Source organism: Pteronotus mesoamericanus, unplaced genomic scaffold (assembly GCF_021234165.1).
Source record: "Pteronotus mesoamericanus isolate MK-2021 breed Mesoamerican mustached bat unplaced genomic scaffold, CSHL_Meso_final contig_657, whole genome shotgun sequence".
Classification (NCBI taxonomy): domain Eukaryota; kingdom Metazoa; phylum Chordata; class Mammalia; order Chiroptera; family Mormoopidae; genus Pteronotus; species Pteronotus mesoamericanus.
Window position 1 is genome coordinate 11,360,373 of NW_026555229.1, and position 12,375 is coordinate 11,372,747.

Genomic DNA, 12,375 nt, shown 5'->3' on the forward strand with positions numbered 1-12,375 from the left:
TATTTAGGGTGTAACAACCCCCACTACTTCCTCATCTCTACTCTCCTGTATCCCAGATGGAAGCTACAGGTCTATGCTTTGGTTTTGTATTTGTGGTGTTTGATCTTTTAACCTGGCTCCTCTCTGGTGGAGACTCAGGGAGTTGTTGGCTTAACATGACTTCTGAAACCAGCCTGTCAACCTGCTCCCTTGCTCTAACTCAGTTTCTCATTCTGCTTTGAGGGGAAAATTCCTAATTGTGAGAGGCCAAGTACTCTGGGATCATCACAATCTGCTGCTGTATAGGTTTTTTGCTCTGTCATTTCAACCTAATGGTCTAATCTAGCCTAAGATGTTTACTCAGTGTTTCTGATGACAACATACCTGCTGCCTCATTAGCTGTGTTTGGTTTCAGTGATACCACCCTTCTCTGATTAAACTAGGAAAAGATCATGTGCCCAACTGAGAGTCCAGCTTGGGCCCTGTTTCATTATGTATTCACTGTGCATGCAACCTTGAGCAAATCGTCGTCTCTCCCAGGACTTCGTTGTTGTGGGATTAAAAACTCACCTATAAAGGATTATTTTGTTAGCATTGGATTATAGTGGGAATATGATTGATTATCCATTACAAAGATAAGTAAAATTTTTGTTTTAAATATTTTAATGAAAGCTTAGTAAGTTTCTTGATAAGCTTTGAAAACCAGCTGAAACAATTTTATATCAGTAGTAATTTTACACTAATTTTATGACTTAGGTAATATCTGAGTAATATTTCAAAAATATTTGAAACATTAAAAATGAATTATGACTGTTATGACAAAAATATTAAGTCTTTTGGAATAGAAGAATTCTTATCTATTGAAGCACCGTCAACTATATTGAAAGGCTGGGGAAATTTCATTTACTTTGAAATTTTCCTTTTCTTATACTTTATAGAAGATACTCACTAGCGTTAAAGGGGGAAGTCATATTTTTCTCTTAATTGATCACAGATGGCCTTATACCTTCCCCTGTATGACACCATGGAGCATCCCAAAGCTTTAGGATGGCACTCACCCTATCTGATCACAATCTGTACTTTTCTAATGAAAAATGAATTTGACCTGAGTCCTTGCCTCAGCTATGTGACCTTGGACAAACTTTTCAACCTTTCTTATTTAGCTTTCTCGTCTCACCCAGCAGAAATTTCTCATCAGTTTTACAAATAGTTGTGATTCTCTTGAGTAACTGGTTAATTGTAATCTTAAAGCCATTGTAAATCAGTACCCCAAACAGATTATCTTGATTCAGGTTTACTGCTAGAGAGTTTAGATAAAATCTGACTCATCTTTAGCAAGCACATACAATTTTATAGCATGCACTTGGTATCTTAACCTCATTCCTGGCTCTGTCTAACCTCCTTGTAAGTATTTCTCTTTAGCTTGACTTTTTGAACCTGTATTTAATTTACTTTTGGATCATTTTAATCTGTGAAATCTGCCTTCGGTTCTTTCTGGAACAACATTGAGTAAAATAAATAATGCCTGCTTCTCAGAGCTATTGTAATGTGAATAATGAGTGATATAGTAGGTATCCTTAATTTTTTTTTTTTTTTTTTACTGAATGAAAGAATATTGGTTATAGATGCTTTGAACTAAGAAGAGATTAAATAAAATGTGGTTTTAAAGAGAAGATAAAGTTTCAGAAGAACAGATTGGCCCATTGCCATGTGTATATAAGTTTTCTATAGTTTATATAAAGATAAATGAGGGTATCTAGATTTTTTTCTTTTCAGCCTTAACCATGCTAAAATACTCATGTTACTCATCTGTGTGAAGACATCCATCCATCTTATATACAGATCACAACTGCTTTATGTTCACAAGGTCTTAGAAATATATTAATGGAATATTCTGATTAATGTGCCTTTGCAGAAGAGATTTTATAAGGATAGTTTCTCTGGTTTAAATCATGTATTTAAATGAACTAGATACAGACAATGGAATTAAATGTTTAGAATTTTTATAATTGTGTTAATGATTTTCATCTAACATGCCTTGAATTTATAAAAGAAAAACTATATTTAACTGGTGTAAACTGCTCCATGAACTCAGAATTCAAATATGATCACGGCTAGTATTTTTTAAGTTAATTACTTAAGCCCTGACTGGTGTGGCTCAGTTGGCTGGGTGTCATCCTGCGAACCAAAAGGTCAAAGGTTCAATTCCCAATCAGGACACATGGCTGGGTTGCAGGTTTGGTCCCCAGTCAGGGCACACATGAGAGGCAACTGATCGATGTTTCTCTCCGTTTTTTCTCCCTCCCTTCCCTTCTCTTAAAAAATAAATAAGTCTTTTTTAAAAAATCAGTCACTCAGACATCCACCTGCTTGTTTGTGGAAAGTAGAGCATCTTCCTCTTGGAATTTCTACTTTCCCCTAAATTGTCCCAAGAACGTCAGCAGCTTACATAGTTCAAAAGGGTTCATCAGTGGCTTCCATGTTCAAGATGTGGTGTACACATCTGTCTGCGCGTGTGAAAGAATCCCAATAAAGGCTGTTGAGTCTACCACTGCCACTGCTCCTCCCTGCCACATGGTGGTGGGGGTAAAAATTAGACTTGCTGTGTTCAGCAGGCTCACTGTGACCTAGATGCCTGTGCAAGCCTCTGTGGTGCATGAGGGAAGGATGACCTCTCTGTCCCTCAACCTGTGCTAAGCTCAATTAGGGTGTTCTGAGATGCCCCATGATTGAGTTCCCAAGATTACAGCTACTAGCACTCAGCTGTTTCAGTTCATATGACAGATGACATTCAATGATTGTTCAAAAAACAACACAAGCATTGCTTCAGGACTGGTCCTAATAATCTACTACCTCATCGCCTTAGAACCACTTTTTTCCTTCCCACCATTGGCTCCTGTGCCATTATTTTTAAAATTAGTCTTTCTGAAAACCTCTTAACTTATTCAGTCATACTCTAAGCAAGGCTACATCTAAGCACAGACTCCAGGGGATCTTATTCCCAGCCCTGTGAGGAAGGCTACTACCTGTGACTCGGAGCACTTCACCCTTCTAAGGAATAATTCCCCAGTGGACTCCAGGGCCTTCATACCTATCCCATTGGAGGTCATGATTCCAAAGCAATTGTCTGCCTTCTCCCTCTTCGGCAAGTGGGGAAAAATTGAATTCAGTTTCTGGCAGAGCATTTTGGTACCTATGTAACCAATCTCAAATGGAAGAGCATGGTTTAAACGATTTATATTTCAAGAGCTTTCATGTTTAAAATGAATGAAAATACACATGAACAAGAGAACAAATGATGAACTTAACAAAATAAGTATGGCTTGGTGTGTTGGAAATAACAAAATAAGCTATTTCAACTACTGTGAATGATTAGGAGAGGTTTCAAATGATCAATCATATTAGCAACTTAAGGGTTACTGGGATAGAGATTTTCCCCTAAGGATCAGGATTTTTATTTACATAAACACTTCCTGCTGCACACAACTCCCCCTGCCCCACACCCCAGAAAGAAACAGAAGAAGAGATACAGCAGGACTCCAGAACAGGAACATACAGTAGCCGAAGTTGGCGGGGGGCGGGAGGGGATGTTCTTTCTTTAGCACAGTGTTGCAGAAGGGGAGCAATCAGTTCTCAATTCTCCTTATCAGTTTGCTTTCGGAGTTCATGGAGCTAAGGCACTGCCATGGGAATCAGAGATGAAAACCGTAATTTAGTGTGACTTTGTGAATACTTGCTGTGAGGCACTTCGTAGTCGAGCCGCTCCCCATTCACATGGGGACTCTATTCTAACCTAGACAGCGAGGCTGCTGGGCGGAGAACAGGTCTCTCTCACTGATCAGTCCAGACATGGTGTCAATTATTAACTGAGTTGCTTTCATTATACCTATACTCGTTTGTTGTAGATGTTATAAATATGAGCTAATTTTCTTTGAGGTTAAGAATGCCTAATGATTTTTTTCTCCCCTGAAAAGAAGCTTTTTGCTGCTGCTTCCAGTTTTTAAATGTTATTATTTTGTGTTTTATATTTGTTTTAAAACAATGTAGATGAAACCTATTCAAAAATGGGGTGAAGGAAAGATGGATTATACTATATCAGAGCAGGCTATGTTGGGTTGTTCTGCTCCAAGTGAGATGTATGTGCTCAGTGGTTATTTTTGTGTATTGCAGGCCTTTCGGGAAGATCTGGAATGCCTTATTCAAGAACAGATGAAGAAAGGCCACAACCCAACTGGATTGCTAGCCTTACAGCAGATTGCAGATTACATCATGGCCAATTCTTTTTCGGGCTTTACTTCATCTCCCCTCAGTATGTCAGTTTTGGAAAGTTTAAAAAATTCTAAATTTATCTCTCTTTTGAACACTGTACCTCTCTAGCAGCGTATTCAGCTCTGGTTCAGTCCGTAAGTTTAAACATCTAATTCTTAGAGTAACATAATGTTAGAATCTCTTACTTTTTCATACCAGCCAGGCATTTACTAGACATTATAAGGATTACAAAATAGTTACAAGATCTATATGTGGTCTCTGCCCTACATAAATGTGTGTTTTAGCTGAAGACACATACCGTGAATGCACAAAAGATTAAAACTGTGAGGTAACTATAGAGGAAAAATTACAAAGCAGTTCATAAGCAATTGTCTAATGATCCTTAACAAGTGATCATGCTATGAATTCAGAGATTGAATTAATTATTGGCTGAAGTGGACTGAGAAAACTTTAGGGAAGAAGAGAGGCCTAAACTAATCAGGTTTAAAGGATGGAGTAGTTAGAACCTGGTGTTAAAGAAGGGTTAGGAAATTATATTTATTAACCGTTCTTAGTGGGAGCTCCAAGTTGATGAGCTGAACACTTAAGTCAGGATATCAAGAATCATAAGGTGTTGAGTTCAAGCACTTTACATCTCAGTGAGATGTCTGTGGAATCCGCTGCAGCACCAGGGCAGGTACACAGAGTGTCACAGGGGACTTCAGTGATCGTGTCACAACGGAGTCAATGGGTGAGCCTTCATATCAGAGACCAGGGGTTTTCTTCATTTTTGTTTTTTGTTTTGTTTTTCCTTTTTTTTTTTTCTTCTCTTTGTTTTTCCTTCATTTTTATCTTTTTTGGTTGAAGGTTTATAAGTAGGCGTTCAATGATTTGGGGTACTTTTCAAATAGAGGAAGGAGGTACTGAGAGGATGGCGGAAGCACGCACAGCATGGGTGTGTTTGTAGAACTGTTAAGTGGACAAGTGTGTCGGCACATACACACTGGTTATAACAAGAATCTTTGAAAGAGTCTCAATATGAGGTGTATGTGCTTGAGCTAAAGTGCTGGTTATGGTCACAGGAAGGAAGAGATCGATGAGAAAGGTGTCGCTAAGGAAAAGTAGAGAGGATTCAGCAGCAGGTTTGATGTGGTGGGACAGGGGTCCTGGGAAGCATGATGAGTTCCAAAGTCACCCACTCGTGTAGCTTGAGAAACTTGCTATCACAAGAAACTGAAAAATTCTAAGGTTGGGCTAGTTTGGTTTGTTCTTTATGTAATATTGAATATCTTATATGTCAAGCACCCTCTTAGGAATAGGGGATACAACGATAAACAAGACAGACAAGATTCCTGTGCTTGTGGAGACAGAAAATAGACTAAGTAAATAAAGAAAATGGTCAGATGATAGGAAGTGCTATGCAGAGAATTAACAGATGGTGATTGGATAGGAGTAACTAGGTGACTAGATCCGGTGATCAGAGAGAGCCTCTCTGCAGTGATATTTAAACTAAAATCTGAATTGCAAGAGAGAGCAATATATACCAAGACTGCAGAGAGAAAATGTTCCAGGTAGAAGGAACAAGAAGTACAAGTGTCAGGTAAGAATACAGTGAGAATGAGCCTGGCCACCTCTTCAGGAACAAAAATTAAAATTATGGTCTAGAGCTTGTTTTTTGAAGGAACAAGTAGATAAAGTGAGGTCACAAACACAGGCAAATGCTAAATGATACAGGGCTTCACAGCCGGGGTTGGAAATGGGGAATTTATTCTAACTTTGGAAAGCTATCTTAAGCAGGAGGATGATGTAGAAAGACCACCATAGATTCTGTGTAAAGAATTAACTGGCAGATTTGACAGTATTATTACACAAAAGTAGGAATGTCCAAAGTTAGGGATCTCATTTGGCTTTGGGAAAGGAGGAAGTTCAACTTTCGGCTTGCCAAAGTTGCCGAGAGAGTTGCCAGGACATTGCGGTAGCTGGAAATGTAGTCCTAGGCAGGCTTGGCCCCGTGGACACGGAGAAGTAGTACTCAAAGCTCGTGTGTCAATTAAATAATCATACAAGAGGGTATAAGCAGAGAAAAAAATAGTCTAAGAACAGAATTCCAAAGACGAAGACGACTCGTCAGGGAAGACGACAAAAAGAGGAGCTATCCTGTGAGTCTCCCAAACTCATGGCAGGAAAGGGGTGCTGGGTGCTGGCCGCTGGCTGGGGTGGACGAGGTGTGGCAGCAGGAAGACCCCAGGGCTGGAGAGGTCAGGGAGTAGGAGCACCAGCTCTGCTAGCGCCACAGCCTAATACTGATTTAAACCTTATTTCTAAGGGAGAGGCTTCAGTTAACCCAACTTACCCATTTACTGTCCGTGGAGGTCTTTGAATTCAGATCAGTACTAGAACCTGTACAGGAAGAAATCCTTCTGGCAGAATTTTGTCTCTCCATGCTAATTACCTCTGAGCAGTTTGGCTGGAATACGTATGTTGTCCCATGAAAAGTGTATGTTAAAGTTGGAAGGTCAGGGAGAGTGGGAGGTTAATGGTTGACTTTGAAATTTTGTCAAAAACGATACTATTTTGTAAGGCTTACATGTTAAAACTATTTCTTTGAATTAGTTTGCAACGTTTAAGAATTAGAAGATACCACATTAGAGTGCTAACCTGGGACTTCTCTTTAATGTTCTGCTAGCCGTGGACTCAGATTCTCACATGATAACACCTGACCGAGAAGTTGTAGCTGCCCCTTCAAGCCAGGCATGTGCTCTCTGTAGGCTACAGGCTGCACCAGTCCCCGTTTATGCATTTGCACTAATTGCAGGGAGAGGGCTTGTAGACAAGGACAAGAAAGAGAAAACCATTGCAAGGGTTACTTGTAAGGGAAGGCCTGAACTCAAGTATGGAAATGACGGCCTTCGAGTAAAATTGATGGAACGTGGTGATCAATTACATATGGGAGCCCAGGAAAGGGTAAGAGGCACAGGTTACTGAGTGTTTGAGCCTGCAGCAATTGTAATACCATCAATATCAGAAAAGTAAGGAGAAGAAAGATAAAGATCAGAGGAAATAAAATCGCTCTTAGACCCGTTTAATTTTTGTTATGTCACAGGCAGTTAGAAACAGTAGGTTGGAAAAGGGACAGGAGGGCCTGGCCAGGGGTGAAAATCACGGTGTCACTCACACAGAAATAACAGTTTGGAAACTTGAAAGTACATAATGTTTTCAGGGGGAAAGTAAAATAAGAAAGAACATAACGAAGGGCTGAGCTTTGGGAACAGAGTCACAGCTGGGGACGGGGGAGAAGGAAGGGGAGAGAATCTGCTGCAGGAGAATGAAGAAGCAGGTGAAAAGGGAACGAGAGGTCCAAGGCAGTGTCACACAGGCATGGAGAAGAATTCTAGGGAATAGGTGGTAAATGGCGTCAAAGAGAATGAAGACTGAGCAAAAGCTGAAATTGGTCAAAGTTGAATTTAGCAATTGAGTCATTAGGGACCAACACCAAAGCCAGGGTACTATTTAAATGTATTCTTTTCCATCTTAAATAGTTTTTTAATCCTCACCCAAGGATATGTTTATTGATTTTAGAGAGAGGGGAAAGGGATGGTACAGAGGGAGGGAGAGAGGCAGGGAGGGAGGGATGGATTAAGGTGGGGGAAGGAGAGAGACCTCAATCAGTTTTCTTCTGTACTCGCCCCAACCTGGGACTGAACCTGCAGCCTTTTGGTAAAAGGGACAATGCTCCAACCAGCTGAACCAGTCAGCCAGGGTCCATCTGAAATATTTTTTGGATTGAATAAAAGCAAAGGGAGATGTTTAAAATGTAGCTTTCGGTTGTGGTGTTTTAATCATAAAATTAGCAATTACTTCAGTATTAATAGCACTTTCAGCAATGAGGTGATAAGACCATTTTTCCCCGATAGTGTGAGCCTAACTCCCTAACAAGTCACTCCGTAGCAAGTACTAGATAAAACAGCAAAAAAGATAGCTGATGCATGTTTGTATTCTCCGTGTATTTCTCCCAAGGAAGATAAGCTACTGAGTGGGTTGATAAGTTTCAGATCATTATTTACAAAGCTGGACACTGTCCAACTCAGGCAGCTTCCTGGCAGCTAAATTTCAAGGTAAGGGATCACTTGACCCAAATCTCTCTCCACAATTTTTCCTCTTTTAGGTCTTGGCATGGTCACACCTATCAATGACCTTCCTGGGGCAGATACATCCTCCTACGTGAAGGGAGAAAAACTTACTCGTTGTAAACTTGCCAGCCTGTACAGAATTGCGGACTTGTTTGGATGGGCACACTTGGCAAATACATACATCTCAGTGAGTTCTTTGCTTTCTATTCCATGCCCCGCCCCCTGCCTTTTTGTAAATCCTAACTAGAAGGCAGCTATACGCTTCTCACCTTTATTCAGAAATCCAGTTTTCAGACTTTATTTTCTAAGCCTAGTGTCACAACCTAATACTGATTTAAACCTTATTTCTAAGGGAGAGGCTTCAATTAACCCAACTTATCCATTTACTGTCTGTGGAGGTCTTTGAATTCAGATCAGTACTAGAACCTGTACAGGAAGAAATCCTTCTGGCAGAATTTTGTCTCTCCATGCTAATTACCTCTGAGCATCAGTGACATTAAAAAAGTGTTTGGGACAGGGAAAATAGAGGGGGTCAGGGAAGGAAAGTGTCCTCCCTAGTCTTTGTTTTTTAAATATATTTTTCCCAGTTGTGATCATCCTGTTCTCATGTTGCCACACTTTATAGTAAGGCAATTATTTGGTAGCAAAAAAAGCATGACAGTGTTGTGCAATGGAAACAGCGCGGATGGGACACACAGTCTTCCCACAACTTCCCTTTCTCCTGGCCGTTTCCCTTTCCCTTTCCATTTCTACCTTAATTTCTTCCCATGAAGAGACTGTCCTCTTTCCTTTGCCCATTTTACCTCAATTTCCTTGGTGTAAATCAAGAGTGTAGTCATTACTATATTCAGTTGAATAATATTGGCATTAGTTTTGCATGAATGTAGCTGAGCCTGAGCAACCTTAGGACCCCCAAATAGCACTTCCGGTGAGTCTATTAAATGAGAAACTAATGTCAGAATTTTTAGCAAGTACTTGAGGTTGGAGGGAAGAAAACCTTTCAGGGAAAGTTTCATGTTGCACATATTTAATTTCTGGTTTTTTTCCTCCCCCAGATCTTTTACATTTATTGCTAGTCATGTTTATACTGCAAAATATTAATGCCTCACAGTAATTTCCTTTCTTTTTTTCTCTCTCCCAGGTAAGAATAAGTAAGGAGCAAGACCACATTATAATAATTCCCAGAGGCTTGTCTTTTTCTGAAGCCACAGCCTCCAATTTGGTATAATTTTCATTCCTCTGTTACTTTTTCTATGCTTCCTTATTTTCTGACAGTTTTTTAGCTTTCAGCACAGGATGGAACAATAAAAGGTAGAGGTGGGAAAACATTTACTGGTGAACAGAGAAAAGTTTGAGAAGTTAATGTTGATTTATAAGAAAAAATTTAGGGTTCATAAAAAAAAAAAAAAACCAGGGTAGTTGAAGAGACTAACAATGAGTTGGTCTTATCAGTTAACCCGTCCATGTTTTGGAGGAAATGTGGTTTTTTCCCCCACTCTGTGTACTCTGGAATTTGTTTAAAAACACACACACACACAGTCAATCTGTATTACATAGATTTAAACAAAGTTCAGTTGGTATGAGTATAGGGTCTGACCTTCTAGCATTTCATTTTCCCATGATTGTATTCCTATCCAGTCATCAGCCTCTGGAACAGCAGGAACCACGTTACTTCAGGGCACTGCAGTGTTAGCAGATGGAAATTTTCCAGCCCGTTCAGTAAATGCCAGGCCTTTGGGGAAGAGCTGTAGTTATTGGAGCTGCGCTTCTTGCTAAATACTAAGTCTTGTTAGAGACTACCTGTTTCTGTAAAGTTTGGTGGGAAGAAAGGCACACCCGTTCTCATAATTGTCCATGGCTGCTTTCCTGCGACAGCGGCAGAGTGGAGTAGTTGCAGCGGAGGCCCACAAAGTCTGAAATGCTTACTCTCTGACCTTTGACAAAAAAATCTGCCACCCCGCTGGTGTACCCTTGGAACACAGGCCGACTTTGATCCGTGTGTACCAATTCAGTGTCTTTCTGATTTTTTTCCAGGTGAAAGTCAATATAATAGGAGAAGTGGTTGATCAGGGAAGCACTCATTTGAAAATTGACCATACAGGATTTAGCCCCCATGCTGCGATCTACTCAACACGCCCTGACGTTAAGTGCGTGATCCACCTCCATACCCTTGCAACAGCAGCTGTAAGTCACTGAGGGGCCAAACCAGCAACGACTCTGGGAAGTGTATTATTTTCATGACTTTCCTTACAGGATACTTTATTATCGGCACTCTTTCAGACCCAGCCATTTAAACATTAGATATGAAATATTAATCCTTTGCATACCCAGAAAGCAAAAGGTCCTTTGGTCCAAAAGCTACCATTATAGGAAACAATTGGAGAGAGAGCATTTACATTTTTGAACTAATCAGTTTAATAATTGGGTCATTGAGTTCTTGGAAGCAAAGCTTCTTGCATAATACCTGACACAGAATTTAAATTATATCGTATACCTGAGGTCCTTTTTTTTTTCCTCTGGAAGGAGTGAAGACCTGAAGTGGGAGGCGGGTTGGAATGGTGAACACAATGAGTAGGCCAGCGTTTCCGGAGCTGCCTAAAGAATCAGGTTCCCATGAAAGTGTAACTAGTAGCTGAATGTTATCTTGGCATGGACCCAATAATACAGGTATCCTCCATGAAGTGTGGAATCCTTCCAATTTCTCAAGAGTCCCTGCTCCTGGGAGATGTCGCCTATTATGACTACCAAGGGTCACTTGATGAACAGGAGGAGAGAATTCAACTGCAAAAAGTTCTGGGGCCAAGTTGTAAGGTATGCAGTAGAGTTTCTATCTAAGGAGCTATTTTTGTTACTGTCGCTGTTGATGAAAGCAGTGTGAGCTATGCCAGTTATTTAAAGTGATTGCTTTGGAATTCTATTTTAGGTGCTGGTACTCAGAAATCATGGTGTGGTGGCACTTGGAGAAACAGTTGAAGAGGCTTTTCACTATATTTTCAATATGCAGTTAGCCTGTGAGAGTCAGGTAGGAATAATTATTCAGCCCTCCCCACTTTGGTTTTGGTTTTTTGTTTTGTTTTGTTTTTTTTGCTTTTGTAATTGGCTTGTTGAGTTGGATTTCATGTTTTCTTATTTCCGAAGTCTTATTAGTTGGTGGCTTTTGTTTTTTCTTTTAAGAATAGTTCTGCTTTACTTGAGTAAAAAGGGTCAGCTATCTCCTGGATTAAAAATAGGAGGAAAGAAGATTAAAATTCACATATAGACAGACCCACACACACACAAATCCAAGTGCGCCATAAAGATAACTTCCCCCGTAATTCTGCTTTCTTAAGGTAGTCCATTTGCGCGGTTCTCCGTTCTCGCGCTCCAGGGGCGTGGTGCTCATTGAGACACAAAGGCAGCTGCCAGTCATCCCAGATCAGATGCGTTGTGGCCACATCTATAAAACAATTTGTGGGGACAGAAGTTTTAAGAACTCAAGCAGTTTTCAACCTTTATTCCACAGTCTCTGCCTCATTATTATAATAATAGGTTGAATATTTATTCACCATTTTTTTCCTCAGAAAAGCTGAATGTATTTAATGGCTCTAATTTCCCTCTTCAAGAAAATCAAGCAGGTTCCCTTGAAACATATAATAATAATCTTAATTTATTAGAAGGGCCACAGAAAAAGGGGGATTTCTTTTTCTACCAACTCTAACTTGTATTAACAAGTTCTTTTTTTTTTTTTTTTTTTTTGCTTTAATGGTCCCTCCTCAAATAACTCTATGAAGAGCTTAAAAAAATTAAGAGCTGACTTCTGCCTCAGTATCCTTAAAAATCCAAAGTATAGCATCTCTATTCCTTTAAAATTATAACTTTCAGTAAAAGTATTAACTGGATAGCCATGGGAAAACTGCAAGAAAATAACTTTACAATTTGGCTGGAGAATTCAGCTGCTTGAAATGTGTTAAAATGTACATTTTCCGTCAGGGAGGATCAGAGTTGTGGCAAGTAACTAGATGGAAATAGATACTACTGT

General features: G+C 39.8%; 1 protein-coding gene across 6 annotated transcripts in view; it reads left to right on the forward strand.

The window, feature by feature from the left end:
• Positions 1 to 12,375, forward strand: part of ADD3 (adducin 3) — a 117,175-nt gene that overhangs the window by 94,072 nt on the left and 10,728 nt on the right. For all 6 annotated transcript variants that reach the window (XM_054581481.1, XM_054581483.1, XM_054581480.1 and 3 more), the window contains exons 3-8: positions 4,150 to 4,288; positions 8,393 to 8,544; positions 9,499 to 9,579; positions 10,392 to 10,541; positions 11,025 to 11,168; positions 11,281 to 11,379. In XM_054581481.1, coding sequence (XP_054437456.1) covers positions 4,150 to 4,288; positions 8,393 to 8,544; positions 9,499 to 9,579; positions 10,392 to 10,541; positions 11,025 to 11,168; positions 11,281 to 11,379 — 765 coding nt within the window. The remainder of the gene's footprint in view (positions 1 to 4,149; positions 4,289 to 8,392; positions 8,545 to 9,498; positions 9,580 to 10,391; positions 10,542 to 11,024; positions 11,169 to 11,280; positions 11,380 to 12,375) is intronic.